Below are 15,016 nucleotides of genomic sequence, written 5' to 3' on the forward strand. Positions count from 1 at the left end.
TTGTCATTGAGAAAGTCATCATTAAGGTTATATTAACTAGCGTTTTTGTATCTTCTACAGGAAGACCCTGCACTCAGGTACAAGTGCTAACTCCTGAACGGTCAGCTCGACTCATAAAGGAGATCCTCTCGACAGTCTGGCCTACCAGAGACTTCACAGTCCAGTGGGACCATGGGAACCGAGAGAAGAAGCATCCTACACAGTCTTGGCTTAAGATGGTTTGGAAGCATCTATATATAAACTTTGCTGATGACCTTAGTACCTTTGAAGACATGCCATTGATCCCAAATGTGCCCCTTGAAGAAAGTGTGGACTCAATTGAGCTCCATCGTCTCAAAACTCCATCCCCTATTATAATTGTGGATGAGCAAGAGGCCCTAATTTCTGAAAGCCTTCTTGAAATCATGAAAAAACTTGGGGTAGTAGTGATGAAAAAGTTGGACCTGTGTTTGCAGCATCCTCTGTTGAAGAACTACATCCATCCTTCATCTCCCAGTATGCTACTGCAAATCATGGACAGGTCGTCAACACAGAGAGTGGCAAGCCTGGTCTCATCCTTCTCTAGCAAACAGAAAGTGGCACTGAGGGACTTCCTGGCAGGACTGTCTGACATCACAGAGAAAGAGAAGCGTATCCTCCTGGAGCTGACAATATTTGAGAAAGTAGGGCCCTGTTCAGAGAAAGGCATCCCAACATATACCTCACTGAGAGGAGCCAGGGCTTTACACCATACTGCGAAGTATCCACCAGACGTCAAACTATCCATCAATGTTGTGGGCTGCAGTGATGAGGCATCCATTCGCCTCATTAAGATTCTGAACGTGGAACAGGTGAAGACCACTGACTGCTTGAAGTTGGTTGTTCAAGACATGGAGAAAGGGTTTTACTCAAAAGAGGATATCACTAAGATCATGCTCTGGGCCCTTAAGCATCTGTCATTCCTAAAGAATGAAAACAAAGCTGTGATTGGATGGCTTTCGGCTCTAAAGTTCATTCATACATCTGCAGGGAAAATTGTTGCAACTACAGACCTTTTTGATCCTGAGCTGGAGATTTTACAGAATCTTTTCTACATGGAGGAAAATAATAGGTTTCCCACAAGTACATATACGTCTTCTCCTGATATGCTACATTCACTGAGACAACTTGGACTGAAAAACGAAGTACAACTCAGCGAAAAAGATGTACTCCAGGTGGCACAGAAGATTGAGGAATTGCAGGGTGGCAATGAGCCAGAATGGGAACCAGTTATACAGAAAGCGAAAACACTGCTGCAAATACTGAATAGACAAACCAAGCTGGTAAAGTCTTCAGAAGCTCAGAATTCCTTGAAAAAACTGAAATGGGTGCCAGTTTGCAAGGACAGACCTGTAAATTACCCAAAGTCCCTTGCCTGGATGGGAGACACCCATAACATCTGCTCATTCTCAGAAATGTGCGATATATCCCATGCAGTGCTGGTAGGCTCTTCAGTTGCACTTGTGGAGCGCACTTCTGCCGGCATGAAGAAGGCCCTGAAGTTATCTATAGAGCCACAGATTGATCAAGTGTTACAGCATTTAAAGGCAGTGAATGACTGGCACAGATCTCAAGCATTTACCACAGAAGACTGGTATCAATTCCAACAGATCCTTATTGAGATTTATGACTTCATGCAAGCACACCTTGAAGATGCAAGAGAGGCAATGAAGTCACTGCCATTTGATTGGGTGTGGACTGGCAAGACCTTTTCATCACCTAGTCACACAGTTCTAAAACCCATTTCTGACCTCGATTTGCAACCCTACCTGTACTCTTTGCCAAAAACCATTGCAAAGTTTCACAAACTTTTCAAATTCTGTGGTTCGGTTGAAGAGGTTGTCCCAAGCCATGTGTTCGATGTGATCAAAACAGTAAGGCAAAGGTGTGATGAAGAAATTACTAAAGAGGAAAGTAAGCATGATCTCCTCCTCCTGATAAATATTCTGAGATGGCTGTATAACAGTCAAATTTCTGTGGACATTGACATGCATGTACCAATCCTTTGCTACAAGGATCCAAGCAAACTGGCCATGAAACCCATTCATGAATGCACCTACTGTGACATTAAAGTGGAGGATCTACATGACTTGCTTGATGATACATCAGAGCCCATTATCTTAGTCCATGATGATATCCCCATGAAAACAGCAGAATGGCTGAACGTGCCTTGTTTGAGTACGAGACTGATAAACCCAGAAAACCTTGGCTTTGAACAATCAGGCCAACGGGAGCCTCTGACAGTGAGAATAAAGAACATTCTAGAAGAATATCCATCTGTCGCAGATATTTTCAAAGAACTTCTTCAGAATGCTGATGATGCGAGTGCTACGGAGTGTAGCTTCCTGATAGACATGAGGAAGAATATTGACATTCGAGAGAACCTGCTTGACCCTGGCATGCTTATATGCCATGGCCCCTCCTTATGGTCATTCAACAACTCTACATTCTCTGACACTGACTTTCTGAACATAACAAGGTTAGGTGGGTCAATGAAGAGATGTGAGGCAGACAAAGTTGGCAAATTTGGCCTAGGTTTCAACTCAGTTTATCACATCACTGACATCCCCATCATAATGAGCAGAGAGTTCATGATCATGTTCGATCCAAACATCAACCACATTAGCAAGCACATTAAAGACAGGTCAAACCCGGGAATTAAGATCAACTGGAGCAAACAGCAGAAACGGCTGAGAAAGTTCCCCAATCAATTCAAACCCTTCATCAATGTATTTAATTGCCAACTTCCTCTTGCACAAGAGTCTCCGTACAAGTACGATGGAACACTGTTCAGACTCCCCTTCAGGACTGAGCAAGAGGCGTCAGTGAGTGAAATCAGCAGTGTCTACTACAACACCCCAGACATCTACTCCCTTGTGGATGAGTTCAGCATATGTGGCCACCGGCTCATTCTCTTCACTCAGCATGTTGGCTCCATGGTACTGAAGTACCTGAAATATGAAGAGCCCAATCCAGCAGCAGCACAGGATGTTGTCACTATCAACAAAAGTGTATGGTCATCCAAAGCTGCATATGGGCCTCTGAGCATTCTGAAATCTGCAGCAAAAGTCATGAAAAAGGTGGCAGCCACCAACAGGGTACCTGCTGACACTCCCAAGTCTGGCTGTATCATACGCATTGTGGTGGAGGAGTTTCACAATGTGTTCAAGCGCATAGTTGATCTCCAGTCACCCCTTTTCAGAGGTTCAGAGGAGGATCCTTCCTCATACTTTGAAATGGCTGCCAAAGACGGAAAAAACAGACGACTCACAGACGAAATGCCCCAAAAGGCAGTTGATCTCACAAACTGGCTCATTTGTTCATGTATGGATGTGACCGAAGCTCTAAAATTTTCACTCAGTGAGAATGGAAAACGACTTGGACTAGTGCCTTGTGGGGGTGTAGCTGTTCTGCTCTCAGAGGAGGATAATCGAAAATGGACAGTGAAGGATAATACCAACCACATCAACCCGATAGGAGAAGTGTTTTGCTATTTACCCCTCAGAATCAAAACAGGTTTGCCAGTCCACATAAATGGCTGTTTTGCTGTGACATCTAACCGCAAAGAGATCTGGAAGACAGACACCAAAGGACACTGGAACTCAGTGTTCATGAGACACGTGATTGTCCAGGCATACCTAGCAGCACTCAATATGCTGCGTTCAATGGCAGAAAGTGGAGAACTGCTTGACTACAGCTACTATGTAGCATGGCCTGATCCAAGTGTAGTACACGATGACTTCACAGTGATCAGCCAAGGAGTCTACCAAGAGATCGCCAAAGGGGGTGACGGGGACCATGCAAAAGTTTTCTCAGATGGCAAAACCTGGGTATCAATCAAGTACGTCAGATTCCTAGATGACTCCTTGCTCTGTAGACCAGACATTGGCCCTGCTGCCTTCAAGATATTCCTAAAATACCTCAAGAAGAGCAGCTCGCAAGACCTCTGTGCTGTTGAGCTGCCTGACTGGGTCAAGGAAGGTTTTGATGATGCTGGATGCAAAGGGAAGCTGATAGAGAACACCCTGACTGAAAAGCAGTTCTTCTTAGATGTATTTTTCCCACATATTCAAGACATCGACAAAGAACTTCGTGACCCACTAATGCATTATGTCTTGAATGGCAAACTGGATGAATTTGCATCAATTCTTAGAGAGACTCCATGCATCCCATGCTCTGGCCCCACTCATCAATTAGTCATACCATCCAGACTAATCCATCCAGAAGGAAGAGTTGCAAAACTGTACAACGCTGAAGATGGAAGATTTCCAGAAGGAACCTCAAAAGACTACATGAATCCAGTCTGCTTGGTCAAGCTAGTACAGCTGGGAATGGTCAAAGATGACCTTTCTTGGAAGGATTTGATTGAACGTGCAGAATCTGTGTTCGATCTAAATGAAACTGATCACACTGCTGCATGTCTTCGGAGCAGCATTATTCTCAGTCTCATTGATGAGAAGCTGAAAATGACAGACTCAGGAGCAAGTAAACTACTGGAGAAGCTACAGGACATAAAGTTCCTTCCATTTCTGACAAAGCCTGCAGGATTTTCACTACCATGGCATGGGAATACTTTCCACCCGTCCACCATGTTTTCTGCCAAAGAGCTTTTTACGACTGACCACCAGGATACAGTGTGCTTGATGAAGCCTATCCTTAATGAGAACTCTCCATCTTTCAAAGGGTGCGGCACAATCACATTGGCAGTAAAAGACTCTCTCGGATTGATAAGAAAGCCAACAGTTGGACTAGTTGTCAGTCAACTTAAGGAACTTGCTAAGTCATTTGACGGAGTTACTTTGTATCAGGAAAATATCACCAATGCCTGCTACAAATACCTACATGAAGAAATGCTCCAGGATGCCAAAGCAAAGACACAGATCAATGAGGAGCTGAAAACCTTCTGCTCCATTCTGGTGGAGAACACTTATGTTGAGCCCTCCAAAGTTGCATTCTACCAGAACTTTGATGCAGCACCATATCTCTACCAGCTTCCCAACAAGTACAGAAACAGTTGCCGTGAGCTCTTTGAGAATGTTGGGGTTCAGTCAAGCTTCACAGTTGAGAACTTTTCAGCAGTCCTTGAATTAGTGAAAAAGGAGTGTGGGAGAAGAGCCCTCTCTGAGGATTACTTTCAGCTCTCTCGCAGAATCATTAGTGAAGGAATATGGGGCTTAATCAGAGACAAAAACCAAGAATTCTGCCAAGCTACCTACGGGGAAATTCTCCTTCCTGACACTCATCTTACACTGCAGCCATCAAAGTCTCTGTGTTACAATGACTGTCCTTGGATCAAAGTCAGAGACACAACTGTGAAATATTGCCATGTAGATATTCCAAGGGAGGTTGCTGTGAAATTAGGAGCAGTTCCCAAACGTCACAAAGCCCTGGAAAGGTATGCCTCAAATATCTGCTTCACTACACTTGGAAGTGAGTTTGGACAAAAAGAGAAACTCACAAGTAGAATTAAAAGTATCCTCAACGCTTACCCATCAGAGAAGGAAATGCTAAAGGAGCTCCTGCAGAATGCAGATGATGCTAAAGCCACTGAAATCTACTTTGTTTTTGATCCAAGAATCCACCCCACAGACAGAATATTTGATGATAAATGGTTGCCAATGCAAGGCCCATCACTTTGTGTCTACAACAATCAGCCTTTCACTGAGGATGATGTCAGAGGAATCCAGAACCTAGGAAGGGGAACAAAAGAAGCAAATCCTGGTAAAACTGGACAATATGGCATAGGATTCAACTCTGTGTATCACATCACAGACTGCCCGTCTTTCATTTCAAACAATGACATTCTTTGCATCTTCGATCCACATGCACGATTTGCACCCGGGGCGACATCTGTTAGTCCTGGCAGAATGTTTAGGGACTTGGACTCTGACTTTAGATCTCAATTTTCTGATGTGCTAAATCTTTACCTGGGATCTCATTTCAGGCTAGAGCGATGCACAATGTTCAGATTCCCCATACGCTCAACAGAAATGGCCAAAATATCAGAGATCAGCTCTGTTCCTGCATCAGACAGAATGGTGCAAAACCTTCTGGATAAACTAAAAACCGATGGGGCAGAACTCCTCATGTTCCTCAACCACATGGAGAAAATTTCCATCTGTGAAATAGAGAAAGCTACAGGTGACCTGAAGGTGCTATACTCTGTGACTGCTAAAATCACAGATGGTGACCGTCTAAAACGCAAGCAGTTTCATGCCTCAGTGGTGGATAGTGTGACAAAAAAGAAGCAGCTCACTCAAATCCCAGTCCAGCAGATAACCTACTCAATGGATATAGAGGACTCCGATGGCAATCTAACAACTTGGATGGTCTGCAATCGATCTGGCTTCTCCTGCATAGAGAACGTCTCAAAGAGTGTGATTTCAGCCCACAAAAATGAAGACATTACTCTCTTTCCACGTGGCGGGGTGGCTGCATGTGTAAGTCACAACTACAAGAAGCCCCACAGAGCATTCTGCTTTCTGCCCCTTTCCTTGGAGACTGGCTTGCCCTTTCATGTTAATGGGCATTTTGCCTTGGATTCTGCCAGGAGAAACCTATGGAGAGATGACAATGGAGTAGGAGTGAGGAGTGACTGGAACAACAACTTGATGACATCTTTGATAGCTCCTGCCTATGTGGAGCTTTTGATTCAGCTGAAAAGACGATACTTCCCGGGACCCGATCCCACCATGACTGTGTTACAGGGAACACCAATTCACATTGTCAAAGACACTTTGAGGAAATTCCTGTACTTCTTCCCAGTCAACAGACTTGACATCCAGCCAGATTGGTACTGTCTTGTCAAAGCAGTGTACACCTGCATTCATGCTGACCTGAAACGTCTCCTTCCTGTTGTTAGGGCTCCCCACATTGACAACACAGACATGCACTCTGCAGTATACATCTCCTGGGTGAACACATCCTCTGCCAACAAAGGTCGTGCATTCTTTGACAATCTGCTGCAAGATGAACTTCAACATCTGAAAAACTCAGAATACAACATCTCCTCACGCAAGTCTGTTGCAGAAAATGTCTTCCGACTCAAGGCCCTGCTTTCGGATGTGGGGTTCAACTTGGTCCACAGTTGTGACGAAACAGCCAGTCTTTACATCTGTTTGGATGATGCAGGCATTCCCGTGAGCTATGTTACCCCAGAGGATGTACGAAACTTTCTCCTCACATTCTCGTCCCCAGACACATCTTGCCAAGTTGGGAAACTTCCCTGTCGACTCCAGCAGTCAAATTACAAGCTCTTCCACAGCCTGAAGCTTCTGGTTGACTACTGCTTCAAAGACGTAGAGGAGGATGGAATCAGCATAGAGGGGCTACCACTGATGATGACAATGGACAACATACTCCAGGTGTTTGATTCCAAGAAACCAAAGTTTCTGTCAACACACCATGAATTGGTCTCATCAAGGAAAGAGCTGTTCATGAACACACTATACATGAAGTACAACAACATCCTGATGAATTTAGGTGTTGCAAAGGTCTTCGACATCAGCAGTTTCGGGGAACTTTTGAGTTCTGTTCTACCGCGTGAATACAGAACAAGGATCCTTGTGAAGTGGAGAGACAGCTATGCCAGTGAGTCTTGGCTGAAAGGTGCGTGGCACTTCATCAGTGAGAACATTGCAGTCAAGGAAGAACAGGCAGGCATCAAACCCAATTTTGAGACTGTACTCGACCTACTGAAAGACTGGGCTTTGCTGCCAGGAATCAAATTCATGGTTTCAAGCAATAAGTTGGTTGTCCCTGATCACGACGTGTTACTACCCCTGAGTTTGATAAGCGCAGCTATCTTTCCAAATGGGCAAAATGACAAAATATTTCACATCCTAATGAAAGGGGGATGCATTCAGCTTGCCATCAACAAAATATGCTTCAAAGAGAATCCTGTCCTGCCTTTTTTGGCACAGCATACAGCAAACATAGACAATCCATCCAGCATCCTGAAAGCACTGGAGTACATGATTCAGACGGCAGCTTTCAAAACAGGAAGTTTAACTGACAAAGAGTTTGAGGCTCTTCTGTTGTACTTCAACTGCAATTTGATCAATCTCACCCAAGAGGACGCTCAAACTCTGAAACTGCTCCCATGCTTTAAAGCAGTCAGTGGCAGATACATCAGCATTGCAAACTTTGGGTCATGCTATGTTCTGGCAAAAAGCATTCCCTCTGCAGATATGGAAAAATGGGCTCACACAACATCCTTCGCCTTTCTCGCAGACAATCCACAGTTGAAGGAACTGTACAGTTTCCTTGGATGTTGCCCAATTGATGATCTAGAAGTCTACCTGAGGCATCTCCTACCAAAGTTTGACAACCTGTCATACGATGCCAGAATTGAGCACCTTGTCTATCTGAAGGAGAGACTTATGGCAATGGAGGAGTCATGTGGGATGAAGGATCATCTGTATGAGAAACTAGAAGGTCTGTCATTCATCTACGACTACACAAACAGACTCAAGTCTACCAAAATGTTCTATGATCAAACAGTGAAGGTGTTCGAAGTGATGCTCCCTCCAAAAACATTCATACCCAATGACTTTTTCAAGAAGGTTGAGCAAGTGTCAAAGCCAAAAAATGGGACAGCATTTCTCACCTCATGGATCACATTCCTAAGGAATATAGGCCTCAAACACATTGTCTCTCAGCAGCAAATTCTCCAGTATGCAAAAGAAGTCAGCATCAAAGCTCAGACAGAGAACTGGTCCAAAGAAAAAGCCCAAATGATTGTTGATGTTCTCCTTAACCACATATTCAATGAGAGGACAGACCTATTTGTTGGCGCTTTCCTCAAAGAGCTGTCAATGATAGCATTCCTTTGTCCTGAGCGTGCACCCACTGAGCTGATCCGGCTCCATGCTCAATTCCAAGAGATGAATGGCACTCTCCCTCTGATACGTTTCAGTGGGTCTCAAGTCAATCCAAAATTCAAGCAAACTGATATCATTCAATTACTATGGACATCATGTCCCATTCTCCCAGAGAAGGCCACACCAGTAGCCATTAAAGACCAGGAGGGAAGCACGCTGACTGGCCAAGAACAACTGAACTTAGTGCTGACCATGTTAAGTGTCAACTTGGAACCCCCCTTGGACAAAGTGATAAGCAACTGCAAAAATATCTGCAACATATCCAATCCCGATGATGATATGGTGAAAACAAGAAACAAAGTCTTGAGATCCACCTACGAAATTCTCAATGCAGATAAAAGAGAGTTTCGCTTCCAGCTACGAGGGGTGAGTTTTATCATGGTTGAGGAGGGCTGGAAACTTCTAAAGCCAGAGGAGGTTGTCATCAACTTGGACAATGAATCGGACTTCAAGCCGTACCTATACAAACTACCACTAGAGCTTGGCATCTTTCATCAGCTGTTTAAGCTTTTGGGCACAGAGGATGTTGTATCAACAAAACAATACGTTGAAGTGCTGTGCCGCATTCACAGAAATTCAGAGGGTAAGCAGCTTGATCCGAATGAAATGAGAACTGTGAAAAGGGCTGTCTCAGGGCTATTCAAAAGCCTACAGAATGAGCCAGTTCAGATACGCAAAGACCTTGAGAGCCTCAGAGATTTTATATTTTACCTGCCAAGTCACGATGGTAGATTAGCCAAATCCAACAGTTTAGTGTTTGACGATGCCCCACACTACAAGAGCAGAATTCAGGGTAATGTAGGCGTTCAGATGCTTGTGGACATGAGTCAGTGTTATCTTGGCAAGGACCATTCCTTCCACACAAAGCTGATCATGCTGCTCCCACAGAAGCTAAGACCAAGACTCCTGAGTAGTATCCTTGAGGAGCAGCTGGATGAGGACTCTCCAAAAATGTGCCAGTTTGGAGCTCTCTGTTCACTTCAGGGTCGCCTTCAGCTTCTACTGTCATCAGAACAGTTCATCACAGGACTGATACGAATAATGAAGCATGAAAATGACAATGCATTCCTTGTGAATGAGGAAAAAGCCATACGATTGTGCAAAGCACTTTGTGAGGGTTTGAAGGTGTCTTGTTTTGAGAAACTCCAGACAACACTAAGAGTCAAAGGTTGCAACCCTATCCCACACAGCCGGAGTGAAACACTTGCCTTCCTGAAAAGGTATGGTACAGCTGTTATTCATCTGTACATCCAACACTCAGACAGCAAAGACATTAATTTTCTCTTAGCGCTGGCGATGACACTTAAATCTGCAACAGACAACTTGATATCTGACACCTCCTATCTAATTGCTATGCTGGGCTGTAACGACATCTACAGAATCACAGAGAAGCTGGACAACCTTGGCGTCAAGTATGACTCCACAGAGCCCTCAAAACTCGAGCTTCCTCTCCCTGGGACACCCATACCAGCTGAGATACACCATATACTCCTCATGGATCCAATGAATGTGTTTTACCCAGGAGAATATGTGGGTTACCTTGTGGACTCTGAAGGAGGGGATGTCTATGGCGGATATCAGCCCACGTACACGTATGCCATCATTGTTCAAGAAGTGGAGAAAGAAGAGGAGGACAACCCAAGCTTCCTTGGGAAATGCTTCCAAATTGACATTGGATATTCGGAGTACAAAATAGTCAGTTCTCTTGATCTATACAAATTCTCTAGACAAGAGGAAAGTGCTCATATCCGAGACAGCAGCGCCCCATCGACTCCAACAACCCCCCCAGAATGTCGCTCTCCTGGTCCTGGTCCACGATTGGTGCCTCCCCTTTTCACTAGAAAGGAAAATCACAAAGTCCCTCCCACAAAACAATCTCCCAAAAAGATAAGACTTAGTGCATTGCCAGAAATCCTAAAAGATGTGACCTTAGTTATTGAGCAAGCTTGGAAGCTCGCTGAAACGGAAAGGAAGAAGATCATTCGCCGGTTGTATCTCAAGTGGCATCCGGACAAGAATGCAGAGAATCTAGACGTGGCTACAGAGGTCTTCAAGCACTTACAGAATGAAATCAACAGGATGGAGAAGCAGACTCTTACAGATCAGCAGAACACCGACAGAGCATCCAGGAGAACTTTCTCAACATCTTCCACCCGCTTCCAGTCAGAGAAGTTTTCATTTCAAAGATTTTACACATCGTGGAACCAAGAGGCAACAAGCCATAGGTCTGAGAAACAGCAGTTCCGGGAGCAGTTCACTACTTATGCAGGTTCATCACATTCTAATCGCTTCTTTGTGCCCCCGACCTTCAAGTCTGTTGGAAATCCTGTGGAAGCCCGCAGGTGGCTCAGGCAAGCAAGAGCCAATTTTTCTTCTGCACGGAATGACCTTCACAAAAATGCCAATGAGTGGGTGTGTTTCAAATGCTACCTGGCTACAAAACTAGCCTTGATAGCTGCTGACTATTCTGTTAGAGGAAAGTCAGACAAGGATGTGAAACCCACATCACTGGCACAGAAAGTGGAAGAGTACAACCCACAGCTAGCAGGACTTGCGAAAGATGTCAACATCTTGGAGGGGTATGGTGTGGACAGCTTAAGAACTCGCTATCCTGACCTCTTACCCTTTCCTCAGATCCCCAATGACAGATTCACGTCTGAGGTGGCAATGAGAGTGATGGAATGTACAGCACGGATCATCATCAAACTTGAAACTTTTGTGCAGCAAAAAATCTAATTCTGCCATGGTATTGGAACATATCAGATATGTTAAATAAAAAAAATATGCATAGATCCTCTGAACAATAGAAGATTATAGTGGCTGTGTGCAATATTATTGTTTTGAGGCTAAATTAAGTATCCAGCTGGCAGCTTAGATATGCAGTAAGCCAATTGGTTCTGTGGCCAATGCAGAATGTATACATGAATGGCTCTTCATATCCTAACACCAAGCTGTCTGAAAGTAATTTGACGTGGATGTACCATTTTACAAAGACACAAATTATCTTTAGCTGCAATGCTGTACATACAATTGCCCCAGCAATACTTTTTTTAATCAAAGTCCCATGTTGAATATATTTGCTGTCAGATAATTGAGTACAACTATGCTGCTTTTTTACTTGACCTTTTATACAAGTATATTTTTCCTGCCATAGACAACCATTTGTCTGTGCTTTCTTTGTTACCATCTAAAGAGTCAAATTGATTGATTTTAGCCAATTCTCTCATGTTGTCACTGTTGTCATGCAATGTGTTCTATTTGCAACATCTGAAAATGAACTAACAAAATTACAATAATATTTGTACTTTTAAAACAGAATAATTGTATATTTTGATGGTTGGTTGGTTTATTTTTATTTTTAATAAGTTGTAAATGTTCCTTTTCTTGTAAATGGACAAAGCACTTTCTGAAAACTCCTCCGGTACTTGCACTTGTAGAGTGTTTGTGACACAGCAGCAGATTGGGAGAAATAGACTGAATGGAAAATGATTCATGTTACAGTACATCTAGGTTTCATATGTCTATACTTTAGATTCTGTTTTATCATCATGTAATGTCTCTCCACTGGACTCTTTGTCCGTTTATCAGACTTTGAATGGCGTCTTTTAGGAGCACAATTGTACACTACATCTACTGTAATTATCTGTATACTGATGAGTATGATTTCTTTATTTTTTTAACCTTTTTTTATTTAAGTCAGTTAAAAACAAATTCTTATTTTCAACGATGGCCTAGGAACTGCCTGTTCAGGGGCAGAATGACAGATTTGTACCTTGTCAGCTCGGGGATTTGAACTTGCAACCTTTCGGTTACTAGTCCAACGCTCTAACCACTAGGCTACCCTGCCGCCCCATGTAATATCAGGTAGTTTTTGGAGGACTCGTGATAAATAAGTAGTTACCTGTAATGAAGAACCATGGTGTTCAATGGATAGATAATGTAACACTATTTTGCCAAAGTTGAATCAAGCTTTGTTTCATTTGGTTGTCTGATCTTTTCATATTAGAGGAATATTGCAGGTGGCATCCTTGTGTGGTGCTTGTTTTTGTCAATTTTCTTTACTCTTTTCGTGTTTTAATATTCATTCATGATTTTTGGGACTATAAATACACTGGCAGCATATTGTTGATACACTATACATACAAAAGTATGTGGACACCCCTTCAAATTAGTAGATTCGCCTATTTCAGCCACACCCGTTGTTGACATGTGTATAAAATCGAGCACACAGCCATGCTATCGCCATAGTTGAACATTGGCAGTAGAATGGCCTTACTGAAGAGCTCATTGACTTTCAACATGGCACCGTCATAGGATGCCACCTTTCCAACAAGTCAGTTCGTAAAATGTATGCCCTGCTAGAGCTGCCCTGGTCAACTGTAAGTCCTGTTGTTGTGAAGTGGACACATCTAGGAGCAACAACAGCTCAGCGGTGAAGTGGTAGGCAAACAAAAAGCTCACAGAATGGGACCGCCAGGTGCTGAATAGTGTAAAAATCGTCTGTCCTTTGTTTCAACACTCACTGTGAAGTTCCAAACTGCCTTTGGAAGCAATGTCAGCACAATAACTGCTAGTCGGGAGCTTCATGAAAGGGGTTTCCATGGCTGAGCAGTCGCACACAAGCCTAAGATCACCATGTGCAATGCCAAGCGTCGGCTGGAGTGGTGTAAATCCACCGCCATTGGACTCTCCACCGCCATTGGACTCTAGTCAGACGGACTAATCTGTGTTTGGGGGATGCCAGGAGAACGCTACCTGCCTGAATGCATAGTGCCACCTGTAAAGTTTGGTGGGGGAATAATGTTTTTCATGGTTCCCTTAGTTCCATTGAAGGGAAATTTTAACGCTAAAGCATACAATGACATTCTAGACGGTTTTGTGCTTCCAACTTTGTGGCAACAGTTTGGGAAAGGCCCTTTCCTGTTTCAGCATGACAATACCCCGATGCACAAAGCAAGGTCCGTACAGAAATGGTTTGTCGAGATTGGTGTGGAAGACCTTGACTGGTTTGCACAGAGCCCTGACCTCAACCCCATCGACCACCTTTGAGATGAATTGGCACACTGATTGCGAGCCAGGCCTAATCGCCCAACTTCAGTGCCCGACCTCTCTAATTATCTTGTGGCTGAATGGAAGCAATTCCCCGTAGCAATGTTTCAACATCTAGTGGAAATCCTTCCCAGAAGAGTGGAGGCTGTTATAGCAGCAAAGGGGGCACCAACTCCATATTAATGCCCATGATTTTGGAATGAGATGTTTGACGAGCAGGTGTCCACATACTGTTGCTCATGTTTTTAATTTGATATCTGGAATTCTTTGAATAGATTTTTGACAAACTTTACTAAGGGAAAATGTATATCTTGATGTACGCAGTGCCATAGTTAATAAATTCCCCCCAAAAAATTGACTCAACCTTTCTTCTATATAATATATATCCAGTAAAATACACTTAATGGTAACCGTAAAAGTGAGAATATATTAAATAATTAAAGGTACAGTTGCTGGCACATTTATATATATGTTATATATTTTGTTTTATTTGAACTGTAATGGCGTAACTAAAGGATTTGTTATAACAGCTACAGGAATTAAGTACAGAAACACTGGAGAAGTAACAAGTATCCCAATGTATGGGCATGCATTCTGTGACTATAGGCAGTGACATGGGATTGTCCATGGACCAGGAAATACTGCATGTTTGACTATTTTGTCTCTTTGAGCCATGGCTGGGGGATTTTTTATGATGTGCTACTGTTGCAGAAGTGCCTCACTAGAGTGCATCAGTGCTATACATTATGGAAAGAAAGTAATACGCATTGGACATCATTGTAGAAAAGCTTTAAATATATTTATTGTCGCAAGGAAGGTGATCATGGAACTTTTAAAATAAAGAGATTGATCATCCTTTTTTCCCCATGGTATTTATAATGTTCATGGAAAATGTATTTTCAGATACATCATTTCAAACAATGATATATACAGTGGGGATAACAAGTATTTGATACACTGCCAATTTTGCAAGTTTTCCTACTTAGAAAGCATGTAGAGATCTGTAATTTGTATCATAGGTACACTTCAAATGTGAGAGACGGAATCTAAAACAAAAATCCAGAAAA

The 15,016-nt window shown here is 43.1% G+C and overlaps 1 protein-coding gene across 1 annotated transcript in view; it reads left to right on the forward strand.

Moving 5' to 3' along the window:
* The window catches only part of sacs (sacsin molecular chaperone), a 33,134-nt gene extending 20,169 nt beyond the window's left edge, over positions 1-12,965 (forward strand). The window contains exon 11 of the mRNA XM_021582782.2: positions 61-12,965. Within this exon, the coding sequence (XP_021438457.2) occupies positions 61-11,636 (11,576 nt within the window). The 3' untranslated portion in view covers positions 11,637-12,965. The remainder of the gene's footprint in view (positions 1-60) is intronic.
* The last annotated feature ends 2,051 nt before the right edge of the window (positions 12,966-15,016 follow it).

This window comes from Oncorhynchus mykiss, chromosome 24 (assembly GCF_013265735.2).
Source record: "Oncorhynchus mykiss isolate Arlee chromosome 24, USDA_OmykA_1.1, whole genome shotgun sequence".
In the NCBI taxonomy this organism is placed as follows: Eukaryota; Metazoa; Chordata; class Actinopteri; order Salmoniformes; family Salmonidae; genus Oncorhynchus; species Oncorhynchus mykiss.